Raw genomic sequence first — 18150 nt, 5'->3', positions numbered from 1 at the left:
AGGAAGAATCATTTATAAGCGAGCAGTGTGGATAATTCCTTCATACCTTGCAGTAGAAATATCTGCTCACAGCCTCTTGAGACCATGGCTCGTGATAAAATTCAGCTCTGCGTTCTTCCTCTGGGTTTCCAACCACATCAGTCATCACCTGTGACAAAAATAAAAACATTTTTCACTATAGCTCTTCTACCATGGAGAGGAACATTCACGTTTACCTAGAATCAAAATTAATCTACATTACTGCATTAAAAGTGTTCAGGACTGTTCTCTAAGCCCAAGGCAAATGGTCAATGAACGGCATGCGTGCTTACCACCAACAAAAGATGGTCGCATACGAACTGTGAACTGTGACCAGCTCCTAACCTCTGCTCCTCAACTGTGCCAAGGAATAATGCTGGACACCAGTAGTTGCTCAGGTTAACTGCCACAATCTCTAACAATTGAACAGTACGGACAGTTTAGTTCCAGTGCCCAGGAGAAGTTCCCTGGCACTGTATATATTATTAGCCTATGTATCCAAAGAACCTCAGTAGTTCCACATACACTTCAGCAACCACCAGGAAAGCAAGATTTGAAAAACCAGCAAGTTGTTTAAGGAATTAGTGGATTGGACCACCTAAAAAAGGAGAAAGGAGCTGAACAGAGCCGACAGCTCTTTAAAGAAGTTTTTCTTAGAGTGAAAGAGCTTTAAATTCCCATGTGTAAGAAACTGGGCAAGGAAAGCAGGAGACCGGCATGGCTCAGTAAGGACCTCCTGGTCAAACTTAAGTGTAAGAAGAAAATGCACAGGAAGTGGAACTAGGGACATGTATCGTGGGAAGAATATAGGGATGCTGACTGGATGTGTAGGGATGGGCTCAGGAGGGCTAAGACACAGCTGGAACTGAATTTGGCAAGGGATGCAAAGAATAATAAGGGCTTTTACAGGTATGCTGGCCAGAAAAGGAAGATTAAAGAAAATGTATACACACACACACACACACTCCCCTCCTCCCCTCTCTCCCGGTAAATAAGACAGGAGAATGTTGGTGACAATCAATATGGAGAAGGCCAAGTTAACACATTTTTTTTGCCTCAGTTTTCAATCATATTCTCTCTTTCCACATAAAATAGTTTGCGTTGGAAGGGACCTTTAAAGGCCATCTAGTCCACCCTCCCCTGCAATGAGCAGGGACTTCAACCAGATCAGGCTGCTCAAAGCCCCATCCAACATGACCTTGAACATTTCCAGGGATGGCGCATCTACCACCTCTCTGGGCAACCTGGGCCAGGGTTTCACCACCCCCACAGGAAAGAATTTCTTCCCGGGATCTCATCTAAATCTTCCCTCTTTCAGTTTAAAACCGTTACCTCTTGTCCTCCCACAACATGACCTGCTAAAAAGCCTATCCCCATCTTTCCCGTAGGCCCCCTTTAAGTACTGAAAGGCCACAATAACGTCTCCCCGGAGCCTAATCTTCTCCAGGCTGAACCCCCTCAACTCTCTCAGCCTGTCCTCACAGCAGAGGAGCTCCAGCCCTCACAGCATCTCTGTGGCCTCCTCTGGCCCTGCTCCAACAGGTCCATGTCTCTCCTGTGCTGAGGCCCCAGAGCTGGTGGCAGCGCTGCAGGGGGGTCTCCCCAGAGCGGAGCAGAGGGGCAGAATCACCCCCCTCGCCCTGCTGCCCACACTGCTGGGGATGCAGCCCAGGATGTGGGGGGTTTCTGGGCTGCCAGCACACGTTGTTGGCTCATGGCCAGCATTCTCCAACCCCCCATCCCTGCACACTCCCAAGCCCTTCTCCTCAGGGCCGCTTTCCATCCCTCCATCCCCAGCCTGAGCTGGGACCGGGGACTGCCCCAACCCAGGTGGGGGACCCTGCACTTAGCCTTGTTGGACCACATGAGGTTCACACAGACCCACTTCTCCAGCCTGTCCAAGTCCCCCTGGACGGCATCCCGTCCCTCACGTGTGTCACTGTACCACTCTAACCCAAACCATTCTATTGATTCTATTAAAAAAATAATTCTGATGACTAAGTCTCCAGCATCACAGAATCAATTGCGAATATAAAATTATTAGCACCTTTGGAGAGTATTATCATGCAATCGCAATTCTGATGCCAGCGGGGCGGAACATTATAGAAAAGGCACTTACAGAACTCATTGTCAGTCAGGGAGAATGCTGAACAACTGTTTTATGTATGCAGCTAGAGGAGCTCCGCAACACCTTAGTTTGTAAGGTCTTCAAGCTAAAAGCTGCTTTATTTAAATAATCTTTCACATGCCTATCTCCTTTTGAATACAATATAAATACTAATAACCATAATCTTAGCAGTAGATTTTTGGCAGACTATTGACTACAAACTAGACATTTATATTTGAAAGACGAAACGATTTTATTGAAATAATTTCATGGATGTGTTAGTACAACTGGTTTTGAGTTGTCTGAGTTAAAGACAAAGCGTGAAACTTTACGCAGAACAAATTATTCATGTTTGCCAGCAAACAACTGAACTTCTTTACATTCCAACTCTTGGGTATCTCAAAGCTAAGCTCAAAGGCAGCTGATATTTAATCTACCTATTTCTTAAATAAGATTAAGTTATGAACTAACAGAACACCCAAATTGTGTTATTGTACTATAGGATGCTCTTGCTGAGTTTTATATAGCTTTAATTTTACGGAGTACACCAACACAGCCCTGGACTCTGATCTTACCGTCCGATCACAAATTCATCTAAGATCCCCATCAAGCACCACTGTTCCACTGGGAGTAGAATACAACATAAACTGTCTCCTGCATACTCTCTGCTCTGGGACTGCAGTATTCAACTCATTGTCTGTCTTCCACCCATTTTCCATCCTGGATGTTTGAGCTTTACACTCTGTATGCATTTAGATAAAATTCTTACATTCTGCTTCTGCTATTCATTCTTCTTCAAACCTTAGCTCACCTTAAGATCCCTACTTTGGGACCGGAGAAGGTCTTGGATGTATCCTTTGGGATCTTTGGAGAAACTCAGCATGAAATCACGTTGTATTTTTAACTGATTTATGGATTCGATTGTCTCATGAATCTGACAGAAAAAAACAAAGCAGATGTTACTTATGTTCCTCCCATGCTCCAGTGACCCTGCCGCCAGCCCCATTAGCATCTTTGTCCTTCTTGTAATGTACAAAGGTGACAATTCTGCATCGTAGACTTGTGGAGGTTCCCATGGGATTTTCCCTTCAAAGAGGTAGTTAACCACAATCCTGCAATTACATTTTGCTTTCACCCTTACTTTTGTAATACAAGTATGTACAGATTCTTCTTCACTTTCTGTACTGAACTACTGGATGGCGTGGTATATACAATACTGATGAGCCAAGTCCCGTCCCTGCACAACGTGGTAATTTCTATGAGTGTCTATCATCAGTCTTTCTGCCGAGTCTGGGATTTTTCAGGGAAGGTGATATATGAATGTGTCTTTAAACAGTGCCCAATGCAAGAAAGCAATTATTCCCCTGGTTAATCATCATCATATCTTCAATACCCTCCTGTGATTCTTAAAATTTCTAGTGACTGCCTGATCAAGTCCACGTTAAACAACCTCACATAACAGCCATGACCTTTAGACTTTTCCTTATGAGAAAGCCTATTAAAGTCACAACGGCTGCAAAAAGGAGAGTGAACGATGAGAAATCAAGAGTATAGAAGTTTTGCAGGAAATGAGTGAGATCTTCAGAAATATTATGAAAGAAATAAGCATTAACCAGCAGGGAAGAATGAAGACTCCAAAGAGAAGTCAAGGTCCTGTTATCATCCTGGATAACAAAATCAAGTATGATCAATGGGAGGACAGTTGATGAATCATTTGCACATACACACACACAGAAAAGAAAACTTCTGCTACCCCGTTCCTCTAAAATTCCAGTTTGAGATTGCAAAATTATCTTGTTTAATTTCACGTGTACATCTACTGTGCCAAAAAAGCTAATGTGGGCAGGCACACGGGAGAAAATAATCCTGCCCTGATCGGGCTACGCCATCAAGGCCGCCAGTGTAGGCACAGCTATATGGTATGTTAACAGAAGAGAGCTGCTGTCAACTTAAAATCATGCCTTATTTGGAAAAATGATGCAGGAGATAAAGCTGTTGGCATGCATCGAGTTTCCACTAGAGGACTCTGTGGCAGCACAGCAGTGAATGGTACAGACGGTAACAATGCCGCAGTCAATGCCTCTCTACCCAGAAGTGACTTCAATAACTTCACTAACCACAGCTTGCCCTCTGCTGTAGCAAATGCTCAGAAAAGAGATGATACAGACATGGGAAAACGTAAGCTGGACTAGAAACTGAATAATCCTGTGGATGCTGCATGCAAGCTTATGTAGGCTGGGAACCAACTGGCTGAGCAGCCGCCCTGCTGAAAAGGACCTTTCTCAAGAGCCATAAAATAAAAGATGCTGGAAGTTAACAGAATCCGTAGCATTTCTGGTGTCCCGACCCCCTTGAAAATTGCATGAAGACCAGAGTTTAACGTATTTGTTTGTAACAGAGGTAAACAAACAAAAACTGGGCCTAACTGTATGTTACAAAAAACATCTCTGGTCAACCATGTCACACCTCTTCTTCTCCCCTTGCTCTGAGAAGCCACTTTTGTTTATCCCTTACCAAGTCAAACCAGCCATTTACGTGTGCCAAAAGCTGGTAACAGCCCCGGTGACAAGAACCCCTAATACAGCCCTGCAGAGCTCACCACTGCTGTAAGACAGATACTGTTATCTGAAGTGTACAGATAACATAGTGTTATCTGAAGTGTACTGAAAGTGTATCTTTCAGTAAGACCAGGAACAAGTCTTCCAAACTGCTCTGAGTGATTTTTCTGCCATGCATTTACCATATTTGCACCTACTGCCTGCAACTATGCACGCACAAAACATCTGGACTATGAGATTCTCTTAGCTTCGCCTTATAGCAATTTAGCATGATACCATGACCTCTCAATAAAATGTTATAGTCAATCAGTTCAGATGATTCTTGAATGCCAGGGGACTTATTATACTGTCTGTGAAACTCTGCTTCTATCACCTCGACAACTGTGTCAGGCACCGGATCACATCCTGAATGGGATCGCCACTCACCCCTCTGCATTCCCACTGCATGTGGCTGATCCATCCCTTGAAAGCACATCCAACGGAGAAATCCTTGTCTCATATTACTGTCTTTGAGGTGTCCCACCAAACCCACATGAAGGAACACAATGAGTATATATGCCAAGTGATACTTTACCTTGTTGTCCAATGCTGTGATCTCCTGCTGGTTAGCTGTTGAGAGAAGAAAACTACTCATCTGGCCCTTTAACGGGTCTTCAACTTCTACATCTATGTCATAACAAGCCGTCTTCTTCTGATCGTTTGGGTCAACGCTATGGGGAGTGTAACAGAAGATCATGAGAACTGATCCTGAATCCGAATAAATATCCAGTATCCAGCCCAGAATATGCTCTTTGATAAAGCCTGTTGCAGATGCCGTGAGAAGAGGTTAAGAAAAGGGTATCTGTATATATTTGTATATCCTAGTATATCCTCTCATCTTCATCAGTCAGAATTCAGAGACTTTTAAGCTGTTTTGTCTAGACCATCAACTTTAATAGCTACTAATGGACCTAGTCTTCATGACGTTGTCTAACATCTTCCTGAGACCTGTTGTAACTCTGGCCTACAAACTACCCCTCGGGGCCCGTGTCCTGCTTCGGGGTGGAGCGGAGCCAAGGTTCTGTTCAGGGAGAGGCTCTTGCTTTTACCTGTTGCCGTGGCAACCAGGGTCAGCTGACCGGGGTGTTTACCCCATGGAGGGGTGGCACCTGTGGGGAGGAGCAGGCAGGTCAGGTGACCCAAACTGACCAATAGGATGTTCCCTCCCATCTGCCACACTCAGTGCAAAAGCCGAGGTGTTGGAGGGGCCCCGTTGGCTCCTTTTCTTCTTCAGTGTCTTGCGTTCTTCAATGACTGATGACTGAGGAGGACCCTGTCAGTTTGTCTACCTCCGATCCCCATCAGCGTGCTCCAGAATCCAGTTCCCATTGTCAGAGTGCAGTCTGGAACTTTCCCGGTGCCTGCTGGTGACACGGCCCTGGGAGCTTGATACAGTTTTGTATACATTTATATATATTGTATCTATTTCATTATTTCCTTTTTTAATTTTATTGTTAATATTTCATTAAAGTTTCATTTTTTCCTAAACTCTCATTATCTCTCTTCTTCCTCTTCTCTTGTCATTGGCCAACCCGGCCCAAACCACGACAGCCCTCACAAGCGGTGTTCCCCAGGGCTCAGTATTGGCGCCAGTTCTCTTTAGCATCTTTGTGCCCAGGTGTCCAAGGTGGCCAGTAGCATCCTGGCCTAAGTCAGGAACAGTGTGACTAGCAGGACTGGGGCAGTGACCGTCCCCCTGTACTGGGCACTGGTGAGGCCCTGCCTCGAATGCTGTGTCCACTTTTGGGCCCCTACTACAGCAGGGACATTGAGGTGCTGGAGCGTGTCCACAGAATGGAGTCTTGTGAGGAGCAACTGAGGGAACGGGGGTTATTTGGCCCACAGAAAAGGAGGCTGAGGATTTTACTCCTGTTTTTTTCCTTTTCATTATTATTGTTGTTGTTGTTATATTTCAATTATTAAACTGTTTTTATCTCAACACATGAGTTTTCTCACTTTTACGGTTCTGATTCTCTTCTCCATGCTGCGGGGGAGGTGAGCAAGTGCTGGGTGCTGTGCTAATCTGCCCACTGGGGCTAAACCACCACAAGCAAATGGCAAATTGTTTCAGTGATTGACTACACTCACTGTTAAAAACTGAATGCAGGGCAGAGGGTCTGCGAAAGTCTGTTTAAAGTTCAACTGGACTAGTCCCTGAGGCATCCTAATATAATCTGAACCTGCTTTGAGTTGGGAGGGGGTGGGTCGAGATGCCCAGCAGCAATCCCTTCTACTACTGTACGTTATTCTGCGATTTTATGAGTCTAAAAGTAACTTCCTTTAAATTTAGTGTCAGAGTTCCAGATTTATTTTAGCTTAGCTGGAGACTGTAAAGATTCTACTGCAAAAAGTATTCCCGATTCTCAGGAAATTAATACTACCCCTTTCCACAGCCATTACATCGTGCAGTGTAATGCTGCCAGGTGCTGTGTGACACAGAGCGTATCAGAGAACGCTACTGTAGACGAGGTCCTGCTCTTTAGCTTGTACCTACAGAAAACACACTGCCTCAAGAACCTCTTTGCCATCTCTCTGCCCCTGGAAACACAACCATCAGCTCCTCGTCATTTTTCTCCAAGATAACAACTGTGTATCTCTGAGGACCTCGGCTTTTTTTGTCCATCAAACAGATCACTGAGTTGTCTTCAACGACAGTATATACACAGCTATCAATCTGCACGGCAGTCAACCTGCTTTTTGATGACTCTCTTTTATATATTCAAATGAATCGAAAAGCAAATTTTATTTTGATAGCCTATGTAATATTTAAACTTCTTATTACATGTATTACAAAATTAAAATAAAGAACCCAATTTTAAGCTTATTCAGAAACACTTGTTGTCAATATTCTGTAGGAAATCAAATCACTACTCTCAATTAACAATAACGTTTAAACACTCTAATCAGTTTTGATCGAGACCACAAAGGAACTTGGGAAAGACTGAAATATCTGAACAGCAAGGCTGCAGTCCCCAAAGACTCTTTATCCCCCCCTCCCCACATACAGTTGTAACTTAAATACAGAATGTGCTGGAAGTGCCCTAGATAGCTGAGAGTTGTATTTCATCTACTATGCCAGAAATACATGTTTTGAGAAGGATGCCAGAAGCTCAGTATCTTGGTCACAATGGCCTACTCTGAACTGAAGCATTCTCTATTGGCAGTCTCTTGAGGTCTCTGACCAGTTGGCATTCTCAGAATAAGGCTGACACCCAAACTGCTGACCAGCCCCAACAAAGCATGCATGGACTGGCCACTGTATTGGAAACTAATACCGGTGTACATTTTACGTAGTAACTCAGTGATTAGAATGATTGACCATGATGTACAATATCTTACTTCAATTTCCTTCAATTCAGAAAAGAAACCTGACCACGTCTTTCAGTGGTATTCTAGTAGGGATAAAAATGGTAAGAAGAAATGCTGCGTACTCCTAGAGAACTGTTGCCAATCTACTGAAAATAATACAGAATTATATAGACAAGAATGACACAGAGAATGAACACAACAAAGTCCAAGGTACTCACTCGCGTGAATGACTGGATTCTGGTCCCTGCTACTGTAGCTGTTTCTGTATTTTATATAGTGAGACTTTTGCCCACGACAGTCCTGAGCTGACTGACCAGCTTACCTGATGATATGGTTTATCACTATAGGGTCTGGTGGCAGCAGCAGGTTAGTAAGTCTCTGAGGAATTTCAGAAAACTTTAGCCGTGGACAATCAAAGATCTGGAATACAATAAAATGTGTTATTCTTGTCCAAAACCTAACTTGCAATCAAATGAGAAAGTAAGAAATCAACAGTTCAAAAGTAAGGTGATTTTGAAAGCTATAAATCTGGCTTCTTGCAGAGAATAAATTATTGGTCACTTCTGTCCCTGAAAATTGCTGCTGTACTTATAACCTGAGTTAGTTGATAGAGGCATCAGATGACAACAATTCCAGGTGTCCCACTTTTGGCTTAGTTGCTGAAGGACACAGGCCACATCAGGATCAACTGTATCAATGACCAGAGAGAAGTGAACACTTCCTCTCTCACAAAGCGTTTGCAGCAGCATACTGTAAAGAAAGCATTATTTAATTTTTTTTACCAGAGGAAATACAAATACAGCTTGCTTTTTTTCCCATGGCATGTTTTCTGCAATATTTTGTGCTAAAGAAATATACAAGAAAACATTTTTGGATTTTAAAACCATTTGCAATATTTTTTTTTTTTTTTTTTTAAGATTAAGGGGGGGAAAGTCAACATGGTTTTATTTATTTTTAACCAAAACCTGAACAGCCTCTTGACTTTCCGTGTTTATCTTTTCTTTACTATGGTCCAGGAGCTAAATATGCATTGAATTCAGAAAAAAAAAAAAAAAAAAACAAAAAAAAACCAAAACAAAACTTTGAAAAGAATCAAAATCTCTAGTTTTTGGAAATTTTCTGTGAGTAACTGCAATGTGTTTCCATGAATCTAGAACTACTCTTTACACCTGGAGTTTTTGGAAATACAATTATTACAGCCTTCTTTTTTTTTTTTCCTACTGGGACTTTTAATGCTCTGAACAGGTGAATAGCCTTTTCTCTAAAGATATTCCATTTAAACTGATAAAGTATCTACTGAATTTCCTGGAGTGAGGGAATTTGCTAGAAGAAATACCTTGAAGCCAGCTCTGGCTTTTAAAATACCTTTGGACCTTTTTTCTTGCTTTTGCTTGTAACACAGTGGATTTCAGATCTCCCAGCTGACATAAACAGTGTTTCAAATCAGAAAAGGATTCCTTCTTCTTCAACTTTGAAATCTGTCTAATTTGCTGGACTTACCTGCACCCAGGAATTCAGCCAGCTAGTTTCTAAAGATCAAGGAAGTAACCAAATCTACTGACTCTGCAACTCGCTCTTTATTCTGATACTTGATAGAGATGACTGTGGAATTCCTACTCAAAATCTTTGCATACCAAACTCCATCCAACCTTCTGTCACCACTGGCCCAACACTCATGTCAAACTACTAACATGGGTGCCCAAGAGATGAGAGCTTTAACAAGGGAGAAGGGAGCAAGGACACACAATAGCGAGAGAAGGGGTGGGAGACTGGAAGCTAAGGCCAGATGGAATATTCCTAAAGCTTCTCACAGTCCTAGTTAACTGGAGTTAATGGTCTAAACTTATAACTACTGGCTCTGAAAGCTTATGTGGCTATATTAATTCTGGTGCGTGAGGTATAATTTTGTGTCAGTGATAATTTTTTAGCCTGTACTGTATTATGTCATTAGATATAACCACAAGCACACCAGCACAGGATTTAGACAAGCGGCATACCAAATGAGAAGACTGGTGTCTAAAAAGGAATCATAGAATGGTACAGCTCCCCTAAGGGATCTGCGCACTTCCAGCTATGACCATGGTTTTTTTCCAGGAGTTACATGTCTAAAATTATATAGTCTACAGAAATATCATCAGACTGGAAGGCACTGCTAACCCAACTCCTTTACCCTCCATATCTAAAATCTTAGAGTAATAGGGCAAAACCCAAAAAAAACTCATCACGAAATGTTTAACTTGATTTAATGGGATTCGTTCCCTTAACATCAGTTTTGAAAGCAAAATTAGCTACTTGGACAATTTTTCCAGAGACTTAAGGAAAATGGAAACACTCAATCCCATTTATGATTTAAATCTATGCAAGGACTGCATTCTTATGAAGCTATTCCAGATTAGCCAGCTCTTGCAGGGAGTGATGTTCAGTTTCCTAGAAAAGGAATCCGCTACTTCTCAAGTTTCATCTGCCTAATCATCTGAGGATAGGAAGACAATTATGAGGTCTGATGGTATTCCTGAAGAGTTCTAACACGAGGGAGACCTATGAGCTGAAAAGCCTCTGATGAGATAAACAAATGAAGATGGCTCCAGCAAGTTCTTATTCTAGCAAAGTTCTTAAACTGAAAATTAAAATAAATAAAATTAAGAAGGCCCTCCCGCTTACCATAAGTAAGGTATGAACTACTGTGTTCGATCAAACAAAGGATCGACTACACATCTAACCACACTGCCCTGCCCTTGATAGTGGCCAAAAGTGGATACTAAAGGAAAAATATAAGAACAGGAGAAACATATACTGGTCCTTCCCCCAAAAAAAACCTCTCCTAATCTCCACAGCTTTGCAAATACCTTGCATTTATAATAGCCCGAGATTTTTTTTTCCATTGGTTTGTCACTTTTGGAACATACATAGATCATAGAATCATAGACTGGTTAGAGTTGGAAGGGACCTTAAAGACCATCCAGTACTACCCCCTGCCCTGGGCAGGGACACCTCCCACCAGACCAGGTTGCTCAAAGCCCCGTCCAACCTGGTCTTGAACCCCTCCAGGGACGGGGCAGCCACAGCTTCTCTGGGCAACCTGGGCCAGGGTCTCACCACCCTCACAGCAAAGAATTTCTTCCCCAGATCTCAGCTCGATCTCCCCTCTTTCAGTGTCAAACCCTTCCCCCTCGTCCCATTGCTCCCCTCCCTGGTCAAGAGTCCCTCCCCAGCTTTCCTGGAGCCCCTTTAGGGACTGGAAGGGGCTCGAAGATCTCCCCGGAGCCTTCTCTTCTCCAGGCTGAACCCCCCCAACTCTCTCAGCCTGTCCTCATAGCAGAGGCGCTCCAGCCCTCGCAGCATCTCCAAAGCCTCCCCTCTGGACTCGCTCCAACAGGTCCATATCCTTCTGATGTTGGTGGCCCCAGAGCTGGAGGCAGCACTCCAGGTGGGGTCTCCCAGAGCAGAGCAGAGGGGCAAAATCCCCCCCTGCCTCGCCCTGCTGGCCACGCTGCTGGGGATGCAGCCCAGCATGCAGGGGCTTTCTGGGCTGCCAGCGCACGTTGCCGGCTCATGTTGAGCTTCTCGTCAACCAACACCCCCAAGTCCTTCTCCCCAGGGCTACTCTCAATCCATTCTCCACCCAGCCTGTATTTGCGCCTGGGATTACCCCGATGCACGTGCAGGACCTTGCACTTGGCCTTGTTAAACTTCATGAGGTTTGCACGGGCCCACCTCTCAAGCCTGTTCAGCTCTCTCTGGATGACATCCCTTCCCTCCAGCGCGTCGACCACCCCACACAGCTTGGTGTCGTCGGCAAACTTGCTGAGGGTGCACTGAATCCAGCTGTCCATGTCGCCAAAAAAGCTGTTGAACAGCACCGGTCCCAGTGCTGACCCCTGAGGAACACCACTCTTCACTGATCGCCATTTGGACATCGAGCCGTTGACCACCATCCAGACACTTCCCTATCCATCAAATCCATGTCTCTCCAACTTAGAGACAAGGATGTCATGTGGGACGGTGTCAAATGCCTTGCACAGGTCCAGGTAGATGATGTCAGTTGCTCTCCACTTATCCACCAGTGCTGTAACGCCATTGTAGAAGGTCACCAAATTTGTGATGCAAAATTTGCCCTTAGTGAAGCCACGTTAGCTGTTAACCATCACCTCCTTATTTTCCATGTGCCTTAGCAGAGATTCCAGGAGGATCTGCTCCATGGTCTTGCTGAGCACAGAGGTGAGACTGACCAGCCTGTAGTTCCCCCGGTCTTCCTTTTTTCCCTTTTTAAAAATTGGGGATTTTCTTTCCCTTTTTCCAGTTAGCGTGAACTTCACCGGACTGCCATGACTTCTCAAATATATGGATAGTGGCTTAGCAACTTCATCCACCAGCTCCCTTAGGACCCGGAGATGAATCTCATCCGGTCCCATGGACCTGTGCACCATCAGGTTCCTCAGATGGTCTCGAACCTGGTCGCCTCCTACAGTGGACAGTTTATTCTCCCAGTCCCTGCCTTTGCCTTCTGCGACTTGGGCTGTGTGGCTAGACCACTTACTGGTAAAAGGCAAAAAAGTAGTTGAGTACCTCAGCCTTGTCCATACCCTAGGTGACCGGGTCTCCTGCTTCCTTCCAGTGAGGGCCCACATTTCCCCTAGTTTTCCTTTTGTCACCAACATACCTATAGAAGCTTTTCTTGTTGCCCTTGAAGTCCCTGGCCAGATTTAATTCTACCCGGGCTTTAGCTTTCCTATACTGCTGCTCCAACAAATTCTCTGTATTCTTCCCAGGCTACCGGTCCTTGCTTCCACCCTCTGTAGGCTTCCTTTTTCTGTTTGAGTTTGTCCAGGACCTCCTTGTGCATCCATGCAGACCTCCTGGCATTTTTGCCTGACTTCCTCTCGGTTGGGATGTATCGCTCCAGAGCTTGGAGGAAGTGATCCTTGAATATTAGCCAGCTTTCTTGGCCCCCTCTTCCCTCCAGGACTTTATCCCACAGTACTGTACCAAGCAGATCTCTGAAGAGGCCGAAGTCTGCTCTCCTGAAGCCCAGGGTAACGAGCTTACTGTGCGCCCTTCTTGCCATCCCATGGATTTTGAACTCCACCATCTCGTGGCCACTGCAGCCAAGGCTGCCCTTGAGCTTGACATTCCCCACCAGCCCTTCCTTGTTGGTGAGAACAAGGTCCAGCATGGCACCTCTCTTCCTTGGCTCCTCTATCACTTGGAGAAGGAAGTTATCATTGACACATTTCAGGAAAGTCCTGGATTGCTTATGCCCAGCTGTGTTGTCCCTCCAACAGATATTGGGGTGGTTGAAGGCCCCCCCCACGAGTGAGGACCAGGGCCTGTGAACATGAGGCCGCTCCTATCTGTGGACCTCATCCGCTCAGCCTTCCTGTTCAGGGGGCCTGTAGCAGACCCCCACTGCAATGTCACCTGTCCCTGCCCTCCCTTTAATCCTGACCCATAAGCTCTCGGTTGGCTCCTCACCCATCCCCAGGTGGAGCTCCCTGTGCTCTAGCTGGTCATTGACATCGAGCGGGACACCCCCTCCTCATCTCCCTGCCTGTCCTTCCTGAAGAGCCTGCATCCGTCCATTCCAACACTCCGCTCGTAGCAGCCATCCCACTTATATACACTTTTAGCATTTGTAGCATCTTATTGCAAGGAGTTCCGAAGTTTATCTATGCTTGATTCTTTTTGTTTGTTTTTAATTTGCTACCTGGCAGTTTCAGTTGATGGCCTCTAATTATTTAACAAAATAAACAATAATTACTCCTTGTTCACCTTTTCCATTCTGCTCATGGATTTTCAAATCTTTTTTTACCTCGCCTCTTCCATTTCCTCTTCAGGCTGACACAAACAAAATTGAGTCTAAATTGGCTATAGATAAATAGAGAAATCAAATCATCTAAGCAACAGAGCGAACAGCTTTGTAATTTTGGCAAACATTCTTACATGGTTTTAAGATGCAATTTTCACTATATATCAAAAAGACTTCATGCTGAAATTCTCAAAAAAACCCTCAAACGTGTGAATGATTATATAGTCCAGATCACTTTGGTTCTATATTCCTAAAAATACCCACGAATCTCACAATTATTTTATTGTATTTTGTATTTCAAATGTGGAAAAACCCAGTGCTGCCTTTAAGGTGATTTCAAGCACTGGTCACTTTAAACCGTTGTAGGGCAAATTAATAACAGAAAATAAAAGCTTAAAAAGAAAACTAGGACACAACTTTAATTGCAGTGTTTACTTTCAATGCTCACTAAAACATTATTCATTTATTATAACTGCCAGTACTTTCCTTAAACAGGAGTATGTCACAAACCTTACCTTCAGGTACTTTCAAAATAAATTAGGTAATCCTGAAGTTACAGACAAACAAAACCAATTCAGATAGCGATAGCTCAGATAACATTACCTTTACAAAATACATATAATCTTATTTACAGAAAAGGCGGAGATGCGTTTAAGTGTCCCTCTTGGTTAATTCTAGAGGTCACTGTGAAAGACAAAAAGTCTTAATGTGCTACTTTCAAAACCTCATGCAGATCACTGAGGGTATTTTATAACTGAAGCAGATTTAGGACAAAATAACTTTTCTAATTATATCTTCTATATCTTCTGCCCTCCATAAACAGGGAAAGAGAAAGGAAGAAAACAGGTCTACATATGAATTGGCAATCAGGAGATTGCTTCAGTTTCTTAGTACAAAATGATACATCGGGGGAAAAAGCAGTAAGTCAACACAGTGAAAGAATTAGAGAAAGTCCTTCTGGAAACAACTCGTGTGAGAGCGCTGAACGTGTCAAACACCAGATGTGGTTTTTGACAACACTAGCACACAGAGAGGGTGCTTATTATATTAGTTGTAGTGACTGTTGAAAGCCATTCAGTACTGAAGATACTGCAAATCATTAAGGGAAGATGAAAATCAGTAATTTTCACCCATCCAAAATTTGCAGATGGGTATTATAGTTTGCCTCTAAAGAGCTACTGTGTCCAAAAAGTTACCTGCTGGAAGTACTTGTCGCAGTTAATGTATTCCTTATCGTGGGAATCTTGCAGTTTATTTGTTTTGATGTACTGCCAGAGCGCCTGGATGATGGCCGAGCGGGTCTGCGTGTGTATCCCCAGCAAACGGGCCAGCCGCGGGTCCAGTTTAAACTGTGGGGGCTGTGACAGAGAAGGAGATGGGGATGACAACAGAAAGAAAAGCAGACAGACACAGGCATGAAGTTTCAGCTTTAATTCTCAGAGGACTCTGTTCCTCAGAAGAAGCACCCCGTTCAACAGCAGAAACTGCAAAAATAGAGGTTGCTTGGACGTGTAGCACTGTTCATGCTCTGCAAGAACGATGTCTAGGGTTTGAAAAGACAGAGGGACACTCTATATGTACTATGCAGCGTATCTGTAGCACATGCTTTAGATAATAACTCGCATGCAGACTCGGGAAAGAATCTTCCTTTTCAACACTGATGCGTAATCTGACTTTAGGTAGCGGGAGAAGAAAAAGAATGGCCCTTCCTCTGAAATACTGGAGGTTTACCACAGATAGAGAGAATGACGTCAGGATGATGCTTCTACTGTTGCTAACAACTGCTCAGCTGCCTCACATTGACAAAGTACATTGGAACTCCTGTTTTTCAGGCATGTTCCCACCATTCTGCTGCATACCAGAAAATTTAGCCAACTAGTCAACGGAATATATTTCTTCTCCTGACCTCTGTGATACAACTCTTCAACTACCCTGTTCTGCATCTCTAGCATAATGCATTCCTTGGATACCTTGGAATTTGGTGCATCATCAAGTGTCTACCTATACTCAAGTTTAATATTTGCCACATTATTAGGCAAGGATTACTCTGTTGGGTGCTAGGTCACCCAAAGCTATCTTTATAACAAATTGAGACATAAAGATAAGAGAGCATCTATTTTGAAGGATAAATTTATAATAATGGTGAGCATAACAAACATCATTATATTGTCTTAACAATAAAGATTCTCACTGGCTATATCAGCAATTCAGTTAGCTCATATGCTCCCTGAAATTAATAAAATTTTCTCTCTGCTAACATTAAATGGAGTGTCTTTATCATGGATAGATGCTATTTGCATGTAGGGGAAAAAGAAAGGCACAGAATGAGTTCTTAGAGTTATACAACCAAAATATATCTGAGACTGAACTGCCACTGAAAAGGGAGATCCCATCTCCTCTCAGCAGCGCATTTCTATCCATTTCTTTCAGACAGCAACATTTCTTTCAGGGATGGTTTCAGTCAGATTAGTGAGCTCCACAACTGCAAATCTCCATTGTTTGTGCCAAAAGAACGGAGACTGTGGCAGTGCACACTCACAACTGACATTAAAGTGGTTTTTTTGGAGCAGCTCAGCCTTACAACATCTTAAAACAGTTTGAAACCGTGCCCAGGAACCTCATTTATATTCTGTCCCAAAGCACAATAACCTAATTTTGCCTTTTTTTTGTTTGTTTCCTATGACAGAGATCAGGGAACTGATTTGGAAGTAAGTTTTGCTAGTTCCCTGACTTGTTTGTGTTCAGCCCACAACTACTACTAGTACAACAGAACTGACAAAAGAGACGAAGCAGGAACGCCTAAAGAGGTGTTCCTAAGAGCAATGGCAAGTCTAACCCTTGTGGGGCAATGTTGTCTTGTGCCAGATTAGGGTGAGAACGTAACTGAAACTTAACAAACCAGGAAAGGTGTGGTCTGCTCTCAAAAAAAAGGCTGCCACAGCTACTCAGCTATTCAGGAACCACTAGCAAAAGCCACTCCTTTGAATTTCTGTACAGGACCACACACATAACTCATGTGCTACTTATCTGACTATTCTCGAAGAAGCCTGGGGTGGAAATGCTTATTCTTTCTGCAGGTGGGCTATAAAAATACTAATTATCATAGTGCCAAGAAAAATCTTTTGCTAGATTATAATAGAAACTTACTCGATGTGTCCCCTTTACATTTTAAATAATCTGTCAGTTTGCTCAGTTCCGAGTCCAAGTATATTGTTTTTTGATATATGTGACAGGATGAATTTGCTCTGTTGCACGACGTCCCATTGGCTGAGTTTTCCAAGCCAAAAGCAGTGCACTGACCTGGTAGTCCAGCATGAGGAGCAACGTGCACCGCACGCTGACATCGCCGGGTCTTTTCACCTGGAAGCCATCCGTTTCCTGGGTTGTGGGAGTTCTGTGCCACTGCCAAAGGGAAAAACAAGTATGATGGTCAGTCATTTTTTCACTGATGTTCATTGAGGTGCATCTTGCACAGTACGCCATGCAAGAATAAGACAAGTACAGAAACCAACCACAACAAAACTCCCCAAATACTTTCTTGCTCTAATCTTAGAATTCAGCTTTGGTGCACAATCTGTTCTGCTGTTGGCATGCTTTACCTAAAACGCGCACAAATTTTTCATCATTTCATACATTCTGTTCCAAGATGTGCGCTGCATCACTACTACATCTATGTTTTTAGACTATAAAGATCCTGTTACTAAACATTCTTAAAAAGAATGAAATTTTGAAAACTTTGAAAATACATTAAATGAGAAAATGAAAGCAAGGCCACTTAGAAAAAGGAGACAATGGGCACATCGCTGTTTATCTGTGCTGGTATCAGGTTTGTATGCAGGGGGTGCACAACCTTCTTACCTCCACAAGATGGTTGTCAGGTCCATAAAGATCTTTGTCCAGTTCAATAACCAAACTCTTAAAAAAAGATGAAAACTTCCGTTTCTGTTTGCTGAGCTGTACAATCAGAAGAAACAGAAATGTTTAAGGCTGTGTATATTAGCTTGTGTTCCATGCTTCCTTCTCAGGCTCTCTCTTTATCTTAAACATTAATTTCCACATAGACCACAAATGTGATCAATCTAATTGAGTTTTCCCTCGGATAAATGCAAGGTAAAATGCAAAAAATCTCAACAGTGGTGGAACAGTGCACACTTAAGGGAAGATTTCCCTGACTCTCTGAATGTTACTGAAAAGACTGGCTTGTAACGTGAACAGGCACCTGTGAGAGTGAGACACAGAGATGCTCCGAGGGTGGGAGCCCCTCTGCTGTGAGGACAGGCTGAGAGAGTTGGGGGGGTTCAGCCTGGAGAAGA

At 43.5% G+C, this 18150-nt stretch overlaps 1 protein-coding gene across 1 annotated transcript in view; it reads right to left on the bottom strand.

The window, feature by feature from the left end:
* SMARCD3 (SWI/SNF related BAF chromatin remodeling complex subunit D3) overlaps nt 1–18150 on the bottom strand; it is a 61851-nt gene that overhangs the window by 4054 nt on the left and 39647 nt on the right. The window contains exons 6-12 of the mRNA XM_074157793.1: nt 17696–17791; nt 17138–17239; nt 15034–15195; nt 8354–8451; nt 5258–5393; nt 2937–3059; nt 47–148 (exon numbers count right to left, since the gene is read on the bottom strand). Coding sequence (XP_074013894.1) covers nt 47–148; nt 2937–3059; nt 5258–5393; nt 8354–8451; nt 15034–15195; nt 17138–17239; nt 17696–17791 — 819 coding nt within the window. The remainder of the gene's footprint in view (nt 1–46; nt 149–2936; nt 3060–5257; nt 5394–8353; nt 8452–15033; nt 15196–17137; nt 17240–17695; nt 17792–18150) is intronic.

The sequence above is a fragment of the Numenius arquata genome, chromosome 12 (assembly GCF_964106895.1).
Source record: "Numenius arquata chromosome 12, bNumArq3.hap1.1, whole genome shotgun sequence".
NCBI lineage: Eukaryota > Metazoa > Chordata > Aves > Charadriiformes > Scolopacidae > Numenius > Numenius arquata.
The sequence above is the reverse complement of the archived record's forward strand: the minus strand, read 5'-3'. Positions and strand labels throughout refer to the sequence as shown.